Consider the following 13,699-nt stretch of genomic DNA (forward strand, 5'->3'; position numbering starts at 1 on the left):
ATTGAAATACCTAGCAAGTGCATACATGTATGTATGCACGGTACGTCGGCTTAGATGGAGCACAAAGAAAAATGGCGGAGCTGTCGAAGGATACAACAAGCAACACCGAAACGGATGAAAGGAAAGGAAAGAGCAAAGAGTGAATGCTGCAGGATATTGTGCGTTGAAACTCTTTCAATGTCGAGAAGCAAATGACAAAAAAATATACATTCCTTAGGAAGGCGTTGATAATGGCTCATATTTAACGGCGATTGTCATTTCCGGAGAACGTTTATTGCATTTCGATCGTCATTACTAGCTGAACATGTTTCATAATTGAAAGTAAAGAAAACACGACAGATACAGAAAAGCTTTTCTGTGTCGTACGTATTGCGACTGAAAGATTACCAATAATGTAAATTGTCTGATAATAATTTAAATAAATATAAGTCATCATATTTCATATAAAATTATCAACTTATAATATCAAGACACTTGGGTGAAAGGTTAGGTCTGAGGTTAGGTTAGGTTAGGTTAGGTCTTAGGTTAGGTCTGGGTTACGACGACATCCAGCTTATCTAGAAGTACCATGAATTTAAAGATAAAATCTTTTATTTAAAATGATCACTTGAAAAATTGACGAGTAATTTCTTTTTCACGCTTTTATTCCATTGTAAATGTGATGCAAACCTAACGATCAGAAGTATCGAAACGCGTCTGTTGTATTCGTGAAAAATTAGAAATTTATTTTGATTAAAATTTATTTTTATGTGTTCAACTTATTAATGATGGTTTGAATATCGTAGAATATATCTAGGAATGACTTTCTTTACCCGGTTTAACGAGATCCTGGCAGGAAATGTAAACCATGGACATAGGAATATAGGGACGGAGCAATAGTTGCGACTGTTGGCGAGGGGAGTGAAGCAGCTTTGCGGGGGGAAATCACGGTCACGTGGTACTCTCTGGTGCCGCATTAGTGATTGGTGCTATCCTAAATGCGCGAAATTTAAAATTGAAAGCTTTAGTTTCTTTACAATTATAAATGTACGATAGAATATTTTTAGTAAACCAGAGACACAAAATGTTTTATTTATAAATCAACATACTGAAATGCTAATGGTGATTGAGATGTCAGAATTAAATGGTTGAAAGTTCGAATCTATAGATATGAAAAATCTTTATTACTTTCGTTTGATATTTAAATTTGCAACTACGCAATGAATTCAGTACGGTTTGCATCATTATTCGATGAGATCTGTCAATAAATAAAACATGACTATTTAGGAATAGATAGATATAACTACAAGGTTATCTTTCACTTTTTTCGACTTAAGAATATGATTTAACGAATTTTGCAACATATAACTTGCTATCGTAGAGTTAAATATTGGTCATAGTCTTATAATGCAATATTAAAATTTTTATTATAAAATGTTAATCCAATTCCCTAAATATTGGTAATTTATCCTTTAATAAATTATACAACTGTTAATATCTATTTTTCTATTGCATAAAGAGATTAGGGTGTATTATCAATCATTTTCATAACAATTACCGGTGATATGAGAGAATAATTATATTATTTATTTTCTTTTCTCCCAAAACGGGACGACTTGCCGTACGATTTTTACACCCTTTTACAACGCACAGTGGCATTGTAAAAACAAATATATATCTGTCTTTTTTAGAAAAAAAAACTGTATAATTCACTGACGCTGCTGCTCACTGTAATACCAGTCTACTCTTTCACTGCCTTTTACATTGCTTCTCACTCACTCTTACTCGATGAGAATAAGATTGCGCTTGCGCTATCACAACCAATCGCCAATGGCGGCATCAGAGTACCACGTGACCATAGTTTGCAGCTCCCCGGAGCTGCTTCACCCCCCTCGACCATTGCTCCGTCCCTATATTCCTATGTCCATGATGTAAACAGAGAGTTCACGTGATCGACGCTGCTGCCACCATATGAGTGGCTGCTGAAACGTCGCTGCTCAGGGACGTTTTCTAGCGGCCCCTCAGAAGGGCCCTCGCGTAACGCGTTAAATCCAATCAAAACGATTTGATCGTAAGTTACAAATTATATTGCAGTACATAAATAATACAACGTTCAGATTTGCGGTTGTAAAACATTCATTTCACGAATCACTTCAACATGTTACTGTTAAAATGCGCTGAACATGTTGTTCAAGTTATTGAATACAAATTTTAGTAATTGGACCACAATACTGATACATTAATCATTTATAGTTAATTTAAATTCTGACAGTTCAAACACAGAATCAACATAAATTGTATATAGTAATAAATAAATTACACGTTGAAATATAGTTTTTCATGTCTTAATTTGCATTTTTATTTGCTTCCCTATTTACATTATTATGTAATAATATTAAGGGAACACTTAATTTAGCACAAAGCAAAGTGAAACATTTTTACCTTAATTTATTATATAACTCACTTCCGCCAAATTCATTTCACTTTTTAAAACACTCAAGACCACTTTTTGAATGATAGATTACTTCGAAACGAGGAAAATCTAAAAACAGCGTTCTAAGAATTTTTAGATTCTGAAAGTGATAATACTCGATCCGAGATATTAAAATTAATTAATTATTGGGAAAAATGTGTACAATTGCGTGAAAATTATTTTGATCAAGTATACCACGTTTCAAAAATATTAGGCGTGGTTAATTTCTGTTGGTAACATGTAAACAGGTTTATGTTTACGCGCCAAGTATTTGTATTTGGCGCGTATCCCGTTAGTACCAAAAACGGCCACCGAGAATTCACCAGTAACAGATTGTCTTAATTTGTATTCAAAATCATCATCTCACTTGTACCCCGTTATCCAAAGACGAAACAACTAGAACAAATTATCATATTATCATTTATCCATATCCATCAATTCCATTTGTAAAATCGACATTTCATATGCACCGACCTAATAACTTGAATTGAAACAGAATCTTCGGGCCACGCAAAGGTCATCGAATAATGCTGGTTTGCAGATATCCCGCAGAGTTCGGACGATCGCTTCGTTCGACTTTGATCTTCGCCGACACGACAATGGCAACGTACTCGCGACGTCGTTCTTTTTTCCCCCGTCGCCAAGGGTCATAAATTTACGACAATTAGCGATATCAACGTCGATAGACGACCACCAGACGACCGTGCAGGTTGTGGACCTCACCAGACGTGCAACGACACGACGTCCACTCAGCATGTGCACAATAATATGCGCATCGCTGTCAAAGCACGTGGTCGCTCACAGGTGAACGCCGATGAACTACTATTTTCGCTGCATCGATTTTATTGGTCGGACCTATACGAGCCGATATCATCGTACGCGTCCATTCATCTATTATTATCCGTTTGGTCGTTGAACGGAGCACCTTCGATTCGAAAAGCGAATTAATTATAGCCACGAACGTAAACATTTTATGATCACCGCCTGTAGCTTAGCTAGAGTCTGTCAAAGTGGATAGCCGAATAAGGGGGTCAAATGTGCCCTTGAACCAAATTTGACAAACGATGGATCCATCGATAGAGCATCAGAAAAAAACATTCTGTGCCAAATTTCAATCCTCTATCTTGTTCGGAAGGGTAGTTATAGGGAAAATCCGGATTAGCGAGTTTGTGCCTATTTCCTATATTTAATCGAGAATGAAAATTATGAAAAAAATCTGGTGCATTGTGGTTATTGAGATACGTGTTTGAGAATTTTTTCCGATTTTTCGATTCCAAATTCTAGGTGTGAAAAATTAAAAACGCAAAAAAACGCAGAAAAATACCGATTTTGTATTGAAGCTTTCGAGACACTAGATTTATATAATTACTGTAAATGTATATTGTCATTGGTTATGTCCCTGAATTTTTTCAAATTTGTTGGCAGAGTGCGCCGTAGTGGTAAAAATCAAAAACCGATATTTTCGGTGTTTTTCGCTTGAAAAAGCAATTTATACTTTGAATTTTCGTATTTCCTTTAATGGATAACTATATTCTATGGTTTTAAGCAATTCTATGTTGAATAGAAGGGTGTATAGAATAGAAAAACAAAAATAAAAAAATCTGAAAAAATTCAGGGACATAACCAATGACAATATGCATTTACAGTAATTATATAAATCTAGTGTCTCGAAAGCTTCAATACGAAATCGGTATTTTTCTGTGTTTTTAATTTTTCACACGTAGAATTTGGAATCAAAAAATCGGAAAAAATTCTCAAACACGTATCTCAATAACCACAATGCACCAGATTTTTTTCGTAATTTTCGTACTCGATTAAATAGGGGAAATAGGCACAAACTCGCTAATCCGGATTTTCCCTATAACTACCCTTCCGAACAAGATAGAGGGTTGAAATTTCTCACAGAATGTTTTTTTCTGATGCTCTATTGATGGATCTATCGTTTGTCAAATTTGGTTCAAGGGCACATTTGACCCTCTTATTCGGCTATACCCTTTCTTACGATAATTATAAAAAGACAGATGTGGGTTTATTAATCACACATTAACGGTATTATTAATCGTGATATATTCTTTCTCTTGGGTTTACAATTTGCACGTGACTGACAACTATCTCGGGATGCTTCGACTATGTAAAATGTATAACGGTTTCGCTGTTATTCGCCTCGACACCTGACCCGCCAGATGGCGCTGTAAATGCGATATTGTGGTGGATAGGTTCGCCCTCGGGATTGTCTTCAGATACAATCTTTAAAACGTCATAACTCCTGAACGGATTGGAGGATTTTAATTTTTCAAAATGCAAACAACGCGCATTTTAGTGGAGAATATGTAGAAATTCTAACAATATTGAAAAAGTTGTTCCTCGACACCGTAAAGTGAGAAAAACCCTCTAAAATTGGTCCAATTTTCAAACGACCATAACACCTACAATAGTAAAGGTATCTCATTGAAAATTTTTTCTAAAGCAGAGCCCATGGGTGCCTACAAAAAAGTATTAGACAACTTTTCTGTAGAGTGTCAAACAAATGTATTAAAAATGAAAAACAAATTTAACAAAAATCAACAGTACCTAAATTTTTCGGCGAAAAAAGAAAATTTCAAATCGTTCTGGAAAAATTATTTCCGGTTGTGGGGGTCAATTACAATAATTTTTGGTGAATAGACATATCCCCGAAATCCTAACCATTTTCGAGAAAAAAATTGAGTAAATGAACAAATTCGATGAAATTAAAAATTTCAAATCATCATAAAAAAAATTATATTCAGTTACAGGGGTCAACTACAAGCATTTTTTGTGAATAGACATACTCTCGATATCCTACGAACTTTCGAGAAAAAAATTCGAGAAAAAAGACGAGCCTCGCGGCCAAATAGCAAAAAGTCAGTTACAGCGAAGACTTTTCAAATCTTTGGCTAAACTATTGATGGTATGACAAAAATGTATTAAACTTTTGTGTTCCTCTCATTGAGACCTGAAATTAAAAAAAAAAACGAATTCGATCCGACAACTTCGAAATTTTAAACTTTAAAGTTATTTTTTTCAAAAATGGCTGGCCCTAAACGTCTAATATTTTACAGATTACATTTGAACGTCAGCCCCTACAACTCTGCCAAATTTGGTTCGAATCCCAGCTTGACAGGTCATAACCACCCCTTGTCAGCCAATAACGACAATGCGTGTGAGAGCAGGCGTCGCTATTAAGCTACGGCCAATCGCCGCGCCTAGCCATCAAGTCATCGCTGTGCAGTAGTGTGGTCGCTCTTGCGGCGTAGAAAGTGAGCGGTAAAAGAATTTCGTCGGCGTCGCAATTAGCGAGACTTGTTAAATTCCCTCGAGAATTAGCGCGCTCGTCAACGACGACAGACAACCCTCAGACGAAGGAAACAGAGAATGCGGCGTCGAGGGAGTTGATTAACTTGTACCTCGGCCAAGTGGCCGAGGTGCGAAACCTCACAGACGAACGAAAGTGCAGCCGACCAGCGGCCTCTGGCCAGGCCGTTACACTTTTACGGAACACTTGTGCTAGAACATCGGAATCGTATTAATTCTCGCTAATCTGTTACTTCTGTTACGTTAATTGGCACGCGATCGCGGAACCCACGGCAACGTGCTATAATTATTCATCGAACATCACTTCGTTACGAACACTCCGTGTAAGTACGTTCGATGGCCTTGGTTAGAAAGTAGAACCGGCGAGGATACGAATTTTAGGTTACGAACGATTACGATTACGCTTTTACGCGTACGTGGAAATATTAATTGGGTTAATAACAGAATCGACGATGCAATCGTCATTAGTGCGTTCTAATGAACGAAATGTCCACTCTACTGTACTTTTGTGATTCGTTCATCCTCAGAGGGCAGTATTAGTTTTCTGCTCCACGGGTTCCGTAATATTTTTTCTTTATTCTGCCTTGCTACGCGTGGCCTTTTTACTCACGAATTATATTACAGTTCGTCTAACTGTATTTTTCATCGCGAACAATCTCTCCTAAAAATACGGTTTACGAACCGTTGAAAGATTGATTGTATTCAGTAATTTCTAATTAGTGTTCCTCCGTTCAGTTTAGGTTAAGAAATCCATGTTGATCGCACGATCATTTATGTATTAAAACGGTTAGACGATTCAAGAATTAATTACGAAACATCTCTTCGATTATCGATCATTCGAAGCACAATATTGTCGACGATGAAACCGAATCGTATTGCCACCCACGCGCATCTGTGCATAATAGGTATTTATTACCTTGTAAAACGATTCTGTGTATACAGCGTAATACTAGAAATTTGTTCGAGAATTAACTCATTCTTTGGCCACCACGACACTCATTAGCAGCACCTCTCGGGCACGCTTTGTGCACGAGTGGGATAGCTGGCCCAGCTGACAGCGCGATGCGCCCAAAACCGATTTTGGGCATTTGCACATCATTGATATGCGCGCGCAACGATCTTTCTGCCGGCCGGTCGAAACCTCGTAGTGGCCAAGAGCGTGGCTATTAGGCAGTCTTGTGCTAACTGTCTTAACGCTCGGACGTACACTGCCCGAAATTGCCATAAAGCCACCTAATTTTTTGGTGAAATCTTATAATTACGTCATAGTAATGAGAATCTGGTGCATTTTGATAGCATTTTAGGGTTACTAAACGAAACCATATACATGATTACATTCATAGATATATTATTTATTTATAAAAAAACGTAAAGTTATGTAGTTTAACAAAAAACGAACTACGAAATTTCCATAAAGCCACGCACTTTTTAAGTAGATAACATGAAGATTAACAAAAATTTCTTCTCTATTTCTAAATTAATACTTAGTATAAGTGTAATTTTTTCGAATAACGTCGAAAATTCGATTAGGCATCGATGAAATCAAAGTACGAAGAGTTTCTGCTTCGATGGATGCCCAACGCCTCGTTCACCGCAGTCCATAACTCAGTAACAGAGTTGTACTGTTTACAATTGCCATATACTTTTCTGGCAAGTATTCCCCAAAGGTTCTCAATTGGGTTTAAATCTGGCGAACAAGCTGGCCATGTCAAAATCCTGATATCCTTGTCCTCTAACCACTCCTTTGTTTGTCTTGATGCATGAATTGAGGCGTTATCATGCTGAAAAATGAAGTTGTCACTCTCAATTTCTTCTGTAAATGGTATCAAGACCATCTCCAATAGTTCCGCATATTGTGTCGAATTCATTTTATGATTAATCCGACAGATTGGTGTTTTTTTATTGGCTCTGAATGCAGCCCAAATCATCAATGAGCCACCACCGAAGTTACGACTCATTGCAACGTCAGTCTCTTTTCTTAAATCGTGCCAGTAATATTTGTAACCGTCTGGCTTGGCAAAAAATGATATTTTCCCATTCTTGTGTCCAGGACATATGACTTTGTGCAAATTCGAGACGAGCTTGTTTGTGTCGATCTTTGAGTATTGGTTTCTGTAGCATTTTTGTCCATTTAAATCGCCCTGAACTTTTTAAAACTTGCTGCACACGCCTCGTTGTTATCGGTAGCTGTAACTCAGTCCGAAGTTGAGCTGCAGTTTTTATTTCCTTTGCTGCTGACCTCATTAATAATGAATATTGTCTTCTGGTCAATTTTTTATTTCCACCTGTAGGGTGTTTCTGACCATATACTTCGCCCAAGTTTACATAGTTATTAACTAGAGTACGTGACCTATTAACTTTTTCAGCAATGAATCGATTAGAACACCCCATATCTTTATAAGCATCAATGGATGCCTTCCCTTCACTAGTTAATAACTTCCCTCGTGGCATTCTAATAAAAATAAATTTAAATATATTATATATACATTTCTTATGAATTTAGGAAGCCATTTTAGTATGAATACGCACATTTTAATACCAGTTGAAGTTCCTTCGTTGAGACTTGCTGATACTATTATAGCCGATTGGAAAGGTGGTAAGAGACTTTTCACTCACGTTTCAGGTTAAATGTGCTTTATTTTAGGACAGCGTACATACCGACAAAATCACGGTTATCCTTCATAAGAACTGAACTCTCGACCGATCGGGGCCCGGCCTTATACAGGGTGTTCGGCCACCTCTAGCAAAAATTTTAATGAGCGATAGTAGAGGCCAAAATAAGACAAAAATCAAGAATACTAATTTGTTGGTGGAAGCTTCGTTAAAAAGTTATTAACGTTTAAAGTGCCGCCCTTACTGAATTTTTTTCTCGAAAATGCGCAAGATTTCGGGGGTATGTCTATTCACAAAAAATGACTGTAATTGAACCCTACAACCGAAAATAATTTTTCCACAACGATTTGCAATTTTTTGATTTTCTCGAATAATTTCACACCTTCTCTATTTTTTTTCTCGAAAGTGGGCAGGATTCCGTGGGTATGTCTAATGACAAAAACTGATTGTAATTGACCCCCGCAACCGAAAATAATTTTTCCACAACGATTTGCAATTTTTTTTCTCCGTTGAAAAATTTAGACACCTAATTGGATTTTCAGTAAGGAATTTTTTTCTCGAAAGTGCGTACGATTTCGGTGGTATGCGTAATGATAAAAAATGATTGTAATTGATCCCCGCAACCGAAAATAATTTTTTTAGAACGATTTGAAAAATTTTTTTTTCGCCGAAAAATTTCAGCACCTACTCGATTTTTTTTCTCGAAAGTAGATAGGATTTCGGAGGTATGTGTACTCACCAAAAATGATTGTAGTTGACCCCCGCAAACGAAAATAATTTTTCCAGAACGATTTGAAATTTTTGAATTTAATTGTTAATAACTTTTTAACAAAGCTTCCATCAACAAATTAGTATTCTTGATTTTCGTCTTATTTTGGCCTCTACTATCGCTCATTAAAATTTTTGCTATAGGTGGCCGAACACCCTGTATACCCCTAGACCGATCGTCTTTTGGGGGCTCTTTCGTACCGGGTGCAAAACTTCTCGGCGCGTGCCGTGGAACCTTCTCGATCCTTCGACGATGATCCACGGACACGTGCCGCCGATCGATTTTTGCACCCGGTCCGATTTGGTTGCCCACGGCCCCCTTTCACGGAAAAAGTAATGCTAACGGTCTACATCGCCTACACTATCCACACAAAATGTAAGACAAACTAAGTGGCTTTATAGAAATTTCGCACTCCCGTTCCGCGGCCTTCGACGAAAATGTACACAGACTCAAGACGAAAACATTTGCGAGAGAGTGGGGTATGTACAGTGAAAACTCGATAAATGTCGCTACTCCGGGTCCGGTCAGCAACACTTACGGAATAGGAGAATCGTCTTTCGAATTTGATTGTAGTTTGCCGACGCTTCGAACGTAGAAAGAGTCAGTAGCTAAAGAAGAAAGAGGGACTGAAACTCGGATTTATCGCCCCAGTTTAAATATCCGCGTCAGTGTGACCACACTACTGCACAGAAGAAAGTTTTTTATTTTTTACTTTTTGTTAATAAAAATTTCATTATCATGTTGGGGAGATTTCTCTGATTAAAATGAGGCTAAACACGATATAAATCGGTCAATATTTGGTAGCATAATATTGAATTAAATATTGTACTTGCGAGTCTTTCTCTCTTTATTTATCCTTCTTGTGCTGTCCTTTTCTATGTTCGGAAATATCAAAGAACGACGCATCGAGGTGCTTGGCTACATTTATCGAACGGGAGGTAGCTATTTTCAAACGGAACGGTTCCACCGTTTCGTAAGTGATCAAAAACTGCAACACTTATGAAATAGGGGGTTTCGTTAGCTACCACTGTTCGATAAATGTACCAATCCACTGACCTTGCGAAGATACGAGTACACAATATTTAATTCAATATTATGGTAACAAATATTGGCCGATTTATATCGTGTTTAGTCTCATTTTAATTAGAAAAATCTTCCCCGCATGATAGTAAAATTTTTATTAAAAAAAAGTAAAAAATAAAAAACTTTCTTCTTGTACAGTAGTGTGGTCACACTGACAGGGACATTTAAACTAAGATGACGAAGGCAATAAAGATTTTTAAAGAAAGCCGCTACGTCTCCGGTTACACTTCGCCTCACTGGTTCAAGGGGGATCCCCCTAGTGGTGGGGATAAAAATGTATCATTTATGGAACAGCTCTTGAGGACATTTATCGAGTTTTCACTGTATCTCTATTCAGTATTGAGTATACAATGTAACAAATATTTGAAAAGTAACAAATTTCTCAATATCTTTTAAAAATACGCCAAAATGTAGGTGGCTTTATAGAAATTTCGGGCAGTGTATTTAGTGTGCCTTTTCTTTGTGTCGCTCACGCAGTTTTATTGTTTCATGTAATTTACTCACACTCTTTATTCATGGCTCAAGCTCATAAATCCTTTGCAATTAATATAATTGCAAAGGTATTACGTAATTGAATTAATACATAATATCGGAACTTTCTCATTCTTCACTACTATTTATTCGTGTTTAATCTCATTATTGTTGTAACCTGTGTACCTCATTTGTGGGACTGTAAAGTTTTTAATCAAAAACCTTGTTTACCGTTTTGCACCATATCCATTTTTTGCGAACCTTTTGCCCAACCGACATTCTCAAAATTACAGTCCGCGATTTCAAACAGAATTAACGAGCAATAATCTTATATTTTCCACTACTCTTTTAAAAGGTGCATTAACAACACTTTTCTTTTATCCTCTATTATATAATGTACTGAATTTGCACATAATGCATCTATATAGAGACGTCTAATAGTTGCATACATTCAGTCACTTATAATCTAATATTAATCAATGTTTTTATTATAGAAGTAACTGAAAATTTGTTTCTTTTTCGAGAGATAGAATTAGTAAAAATGTTAAATGAAACCACAAATTTTTTTTCTGGGCCTAGATATGGTTGCTCGAACGAAATGACGTGGGAGTTATTTGAAAATAGAACTCGTTTTAACGCTGTTTTGTATTGCAACACTCAACACACTCTGACTGATTGGAAGAATTCATTTACGGAGTGGAGTATAAATACTGTTTTCTATTTTAAAAACAAGATGCATGATGCATCTTGCGAGGATGCAAATTGTACTTACTGTTGGAGCTTAGGAAATGATAGTGATCACAGAAGAATGAATCTCGCTGGATAATGCAACATTTAACCCATGATGAGGTTACTATTACAATTTTCACATTTTTTTCATTTTATCTACAATATTTTATATGATTGTTTACTTGACAAATATTTACACAAAGAAACTAACATCATTAATCAACCTTGCCTACATTGGCCAAATAATAATAATTTACGCAATTATTTCTTGCGTTTTAAATATTTACATGTTTATATAATATTAGATTTATATAATAGAAATATTAAGTTTGTAATATTTTTATTAAATATTTTTACGTGAATTTAGTAAAAGAAACTTTGGTGAAAAAGGCATTCTTTTATTTTTTCGTATGATGCAAATGATAATAATCTAATTGATTTCTTTAAAATTTTGTTGCTAATGAATAACGTTTCGTAAAAAAAGAAGAAAAATGAAATAGTTTGCGAATCGTTCTAAACGTGCCAAAATGAAATGTTTCTGTCATAATTGTCGTGAGACTAATGTTTTTGCCAGCCTCATACTGCATATCGAGTTTCTATCTTCGAATTAAGTTTCAACCCCATTCTCGTGTCTTGGCAGCGAAACCATCGAAGAGACGTTTTATTCTCGTCGAAACGCTTATTATATCATCACAGTTAACGATTTTCATTCACTGTGCAGTACAGTTTCTGTCAGCATATTTTCCAATTTTAAACTCTTTATCCTTCCAATTCTTTCGTTTCTATTTTAAGTTTCTGCATTAACGATCATTATTCTGTCATAAATGTTCAATTTTAGCAGTTATTTTATTTTTTGGAGGAACTTATATATATTCTTAATAAACATTTCAAGGCAAAACATAAAAATTTAAAATATTTTTCTAAGTAGCATTATTACATTGTCTGTCAGACGCCATGTTTGTTTTTTCTCACTTTTTTTTGTTTCTAACCTACAATGATGGATAATTTTAAGTAGCATTTATATGATTATATGAAAATGACGATTTGCTTTATTCGTCTATATTTATCCTGTTTAAAATTCCTTAAATAATTATACTTAGAAAAGGAATTTAAAACAAGATAAATATAGATGAATAAAGCAAATCGTGATTTTTATACAGGGTGTTATAACCCGGGGAAAAATTTTAATGGGGGATTCTAGAGGCCAAACTAAGACGGAAATCAAGAATACCAATTTGTTGATTGAGGCTTCGTTAAAAAGTTATTAACAATTGAATTAAAAAATTTCAAATCGTTCTGGAAAAATTATTTTCGGTTGCAGGGGCCAATTACAATAATTTTTGGTGAATAGACATACCCCCGAAATCCTACACACTTTCGAGAAAAAAATTCGAGGTGTGAAATTTTTCGACAAAATTAAAAAATTTCAAATCGTTTTGGAAAAATTATATTTGATTGCGGGGGTCAATTACAATCATTATTGGCGAATAGACATACTCCCGAAATCCTACGCATTTTCGAGAAAAAAATTCTTTACTGAAAATATGATGTATGCTAGAAATCATTCCTCCAAATTTCATGCAAATATTTAAAAAATCATAACTTCTGGACGGAGTGGAGGATTTTAATGTTTCAAAATGCAAATAACGCGTATTTTGGTGAAGAATATATAGAAATTCTAAGAATATTAGAAAAGTTGTTCTTTAACTCTGTAAAGTGAGAAAAACCACATAAAAATGGACTAATTTTGTAACGACCATAACTCCCACAATAGTTAATGGATTTCATTGAAATTTAGTTTGGAAGTAGAGCTCATGGATACCTACAAAAAAGTATTAAACAACATTTCCGTACAGTGTCAAACAAATTTATTAAAAATCAAAAACGAAGTTTCAAGAAAAATCGACAGGGGGTAATTTTTCGATGAAAATGAAAAGTTTCAAATCATTCTGGAAAAATTATTTTCGGTAGCGGGGCTCAATTACAATCATTTTTGGTCATTAGGCATATCCCCGAAATCCTACACACTTTCGAGAAAAAAATTCGGGTAGGTGGACAAATTTTTCGACAAAATTAAAAAATTTCAAATCGTTTGAAATAAATCGATTTTATCAATGATGACTCATTAATAACGCACCCTAGCACGTCTTGCCTCATAGTTGGTCGAGGAGCGCAGAGTATATAGGAACGGAAGGTCGGTCGAACGCTTGCGAGAAAGCGGTCCCTCTAGCGGCGAGTATGGGAGGTGT

The 13,699-nt window shown here is 35.7% G+C and overlaps 2 protein-coding genes across 2 annotated transcripts in view; one reads left to right on the plus strand and one right to left on the minus strand.

The window, feature by feature from the left end:
• Nucleotides 1-13,699, plus strand: part of LOC122399981 (STING ER exit protein) — a 151,787-nt gene that overhangs the window by 32,924 nt on the left and 105,164 nt on the right. The window lies entirely within an intron of this gene.
• Nucleotides 7,751-8,236, minus strand: LOC122399882. Its single transcript, XM_043400938.1, has one exon. The coding sequence runs from the start codon at nt 8,234-8,236 to the stop codon at nt 7,751-7,753; it is 486 nt and encodes a 161-aa protein (XP_043256873.1).

This window comes from Colletes gigas, unplaced genomic scaffold, assembly GCF_013123115.1.
Source record: "Colletes gigas isolate AHSC1104 unplaced genomic scaffold, ASM1312311v1 Colletes_gigas_Sc00015, whole genome shotgun sequence".
NCBI classification, from domain to species: Eukaryota; Metazoa; Arthropoda; class Insecta; order Hymenoptera; family Colletidae; genus Colletes; species Colletes gigas.

Bases quoted from the DNA above. Each gene is read 5' to 3' on its own strand.
- LOC122399882 (XM_043400938.1), bottom strand. From the start codon at position 8,236: ATGCCACGAGGGAAGTTATTAACTAGTGAAGGGAAGGCATCCATTGAT.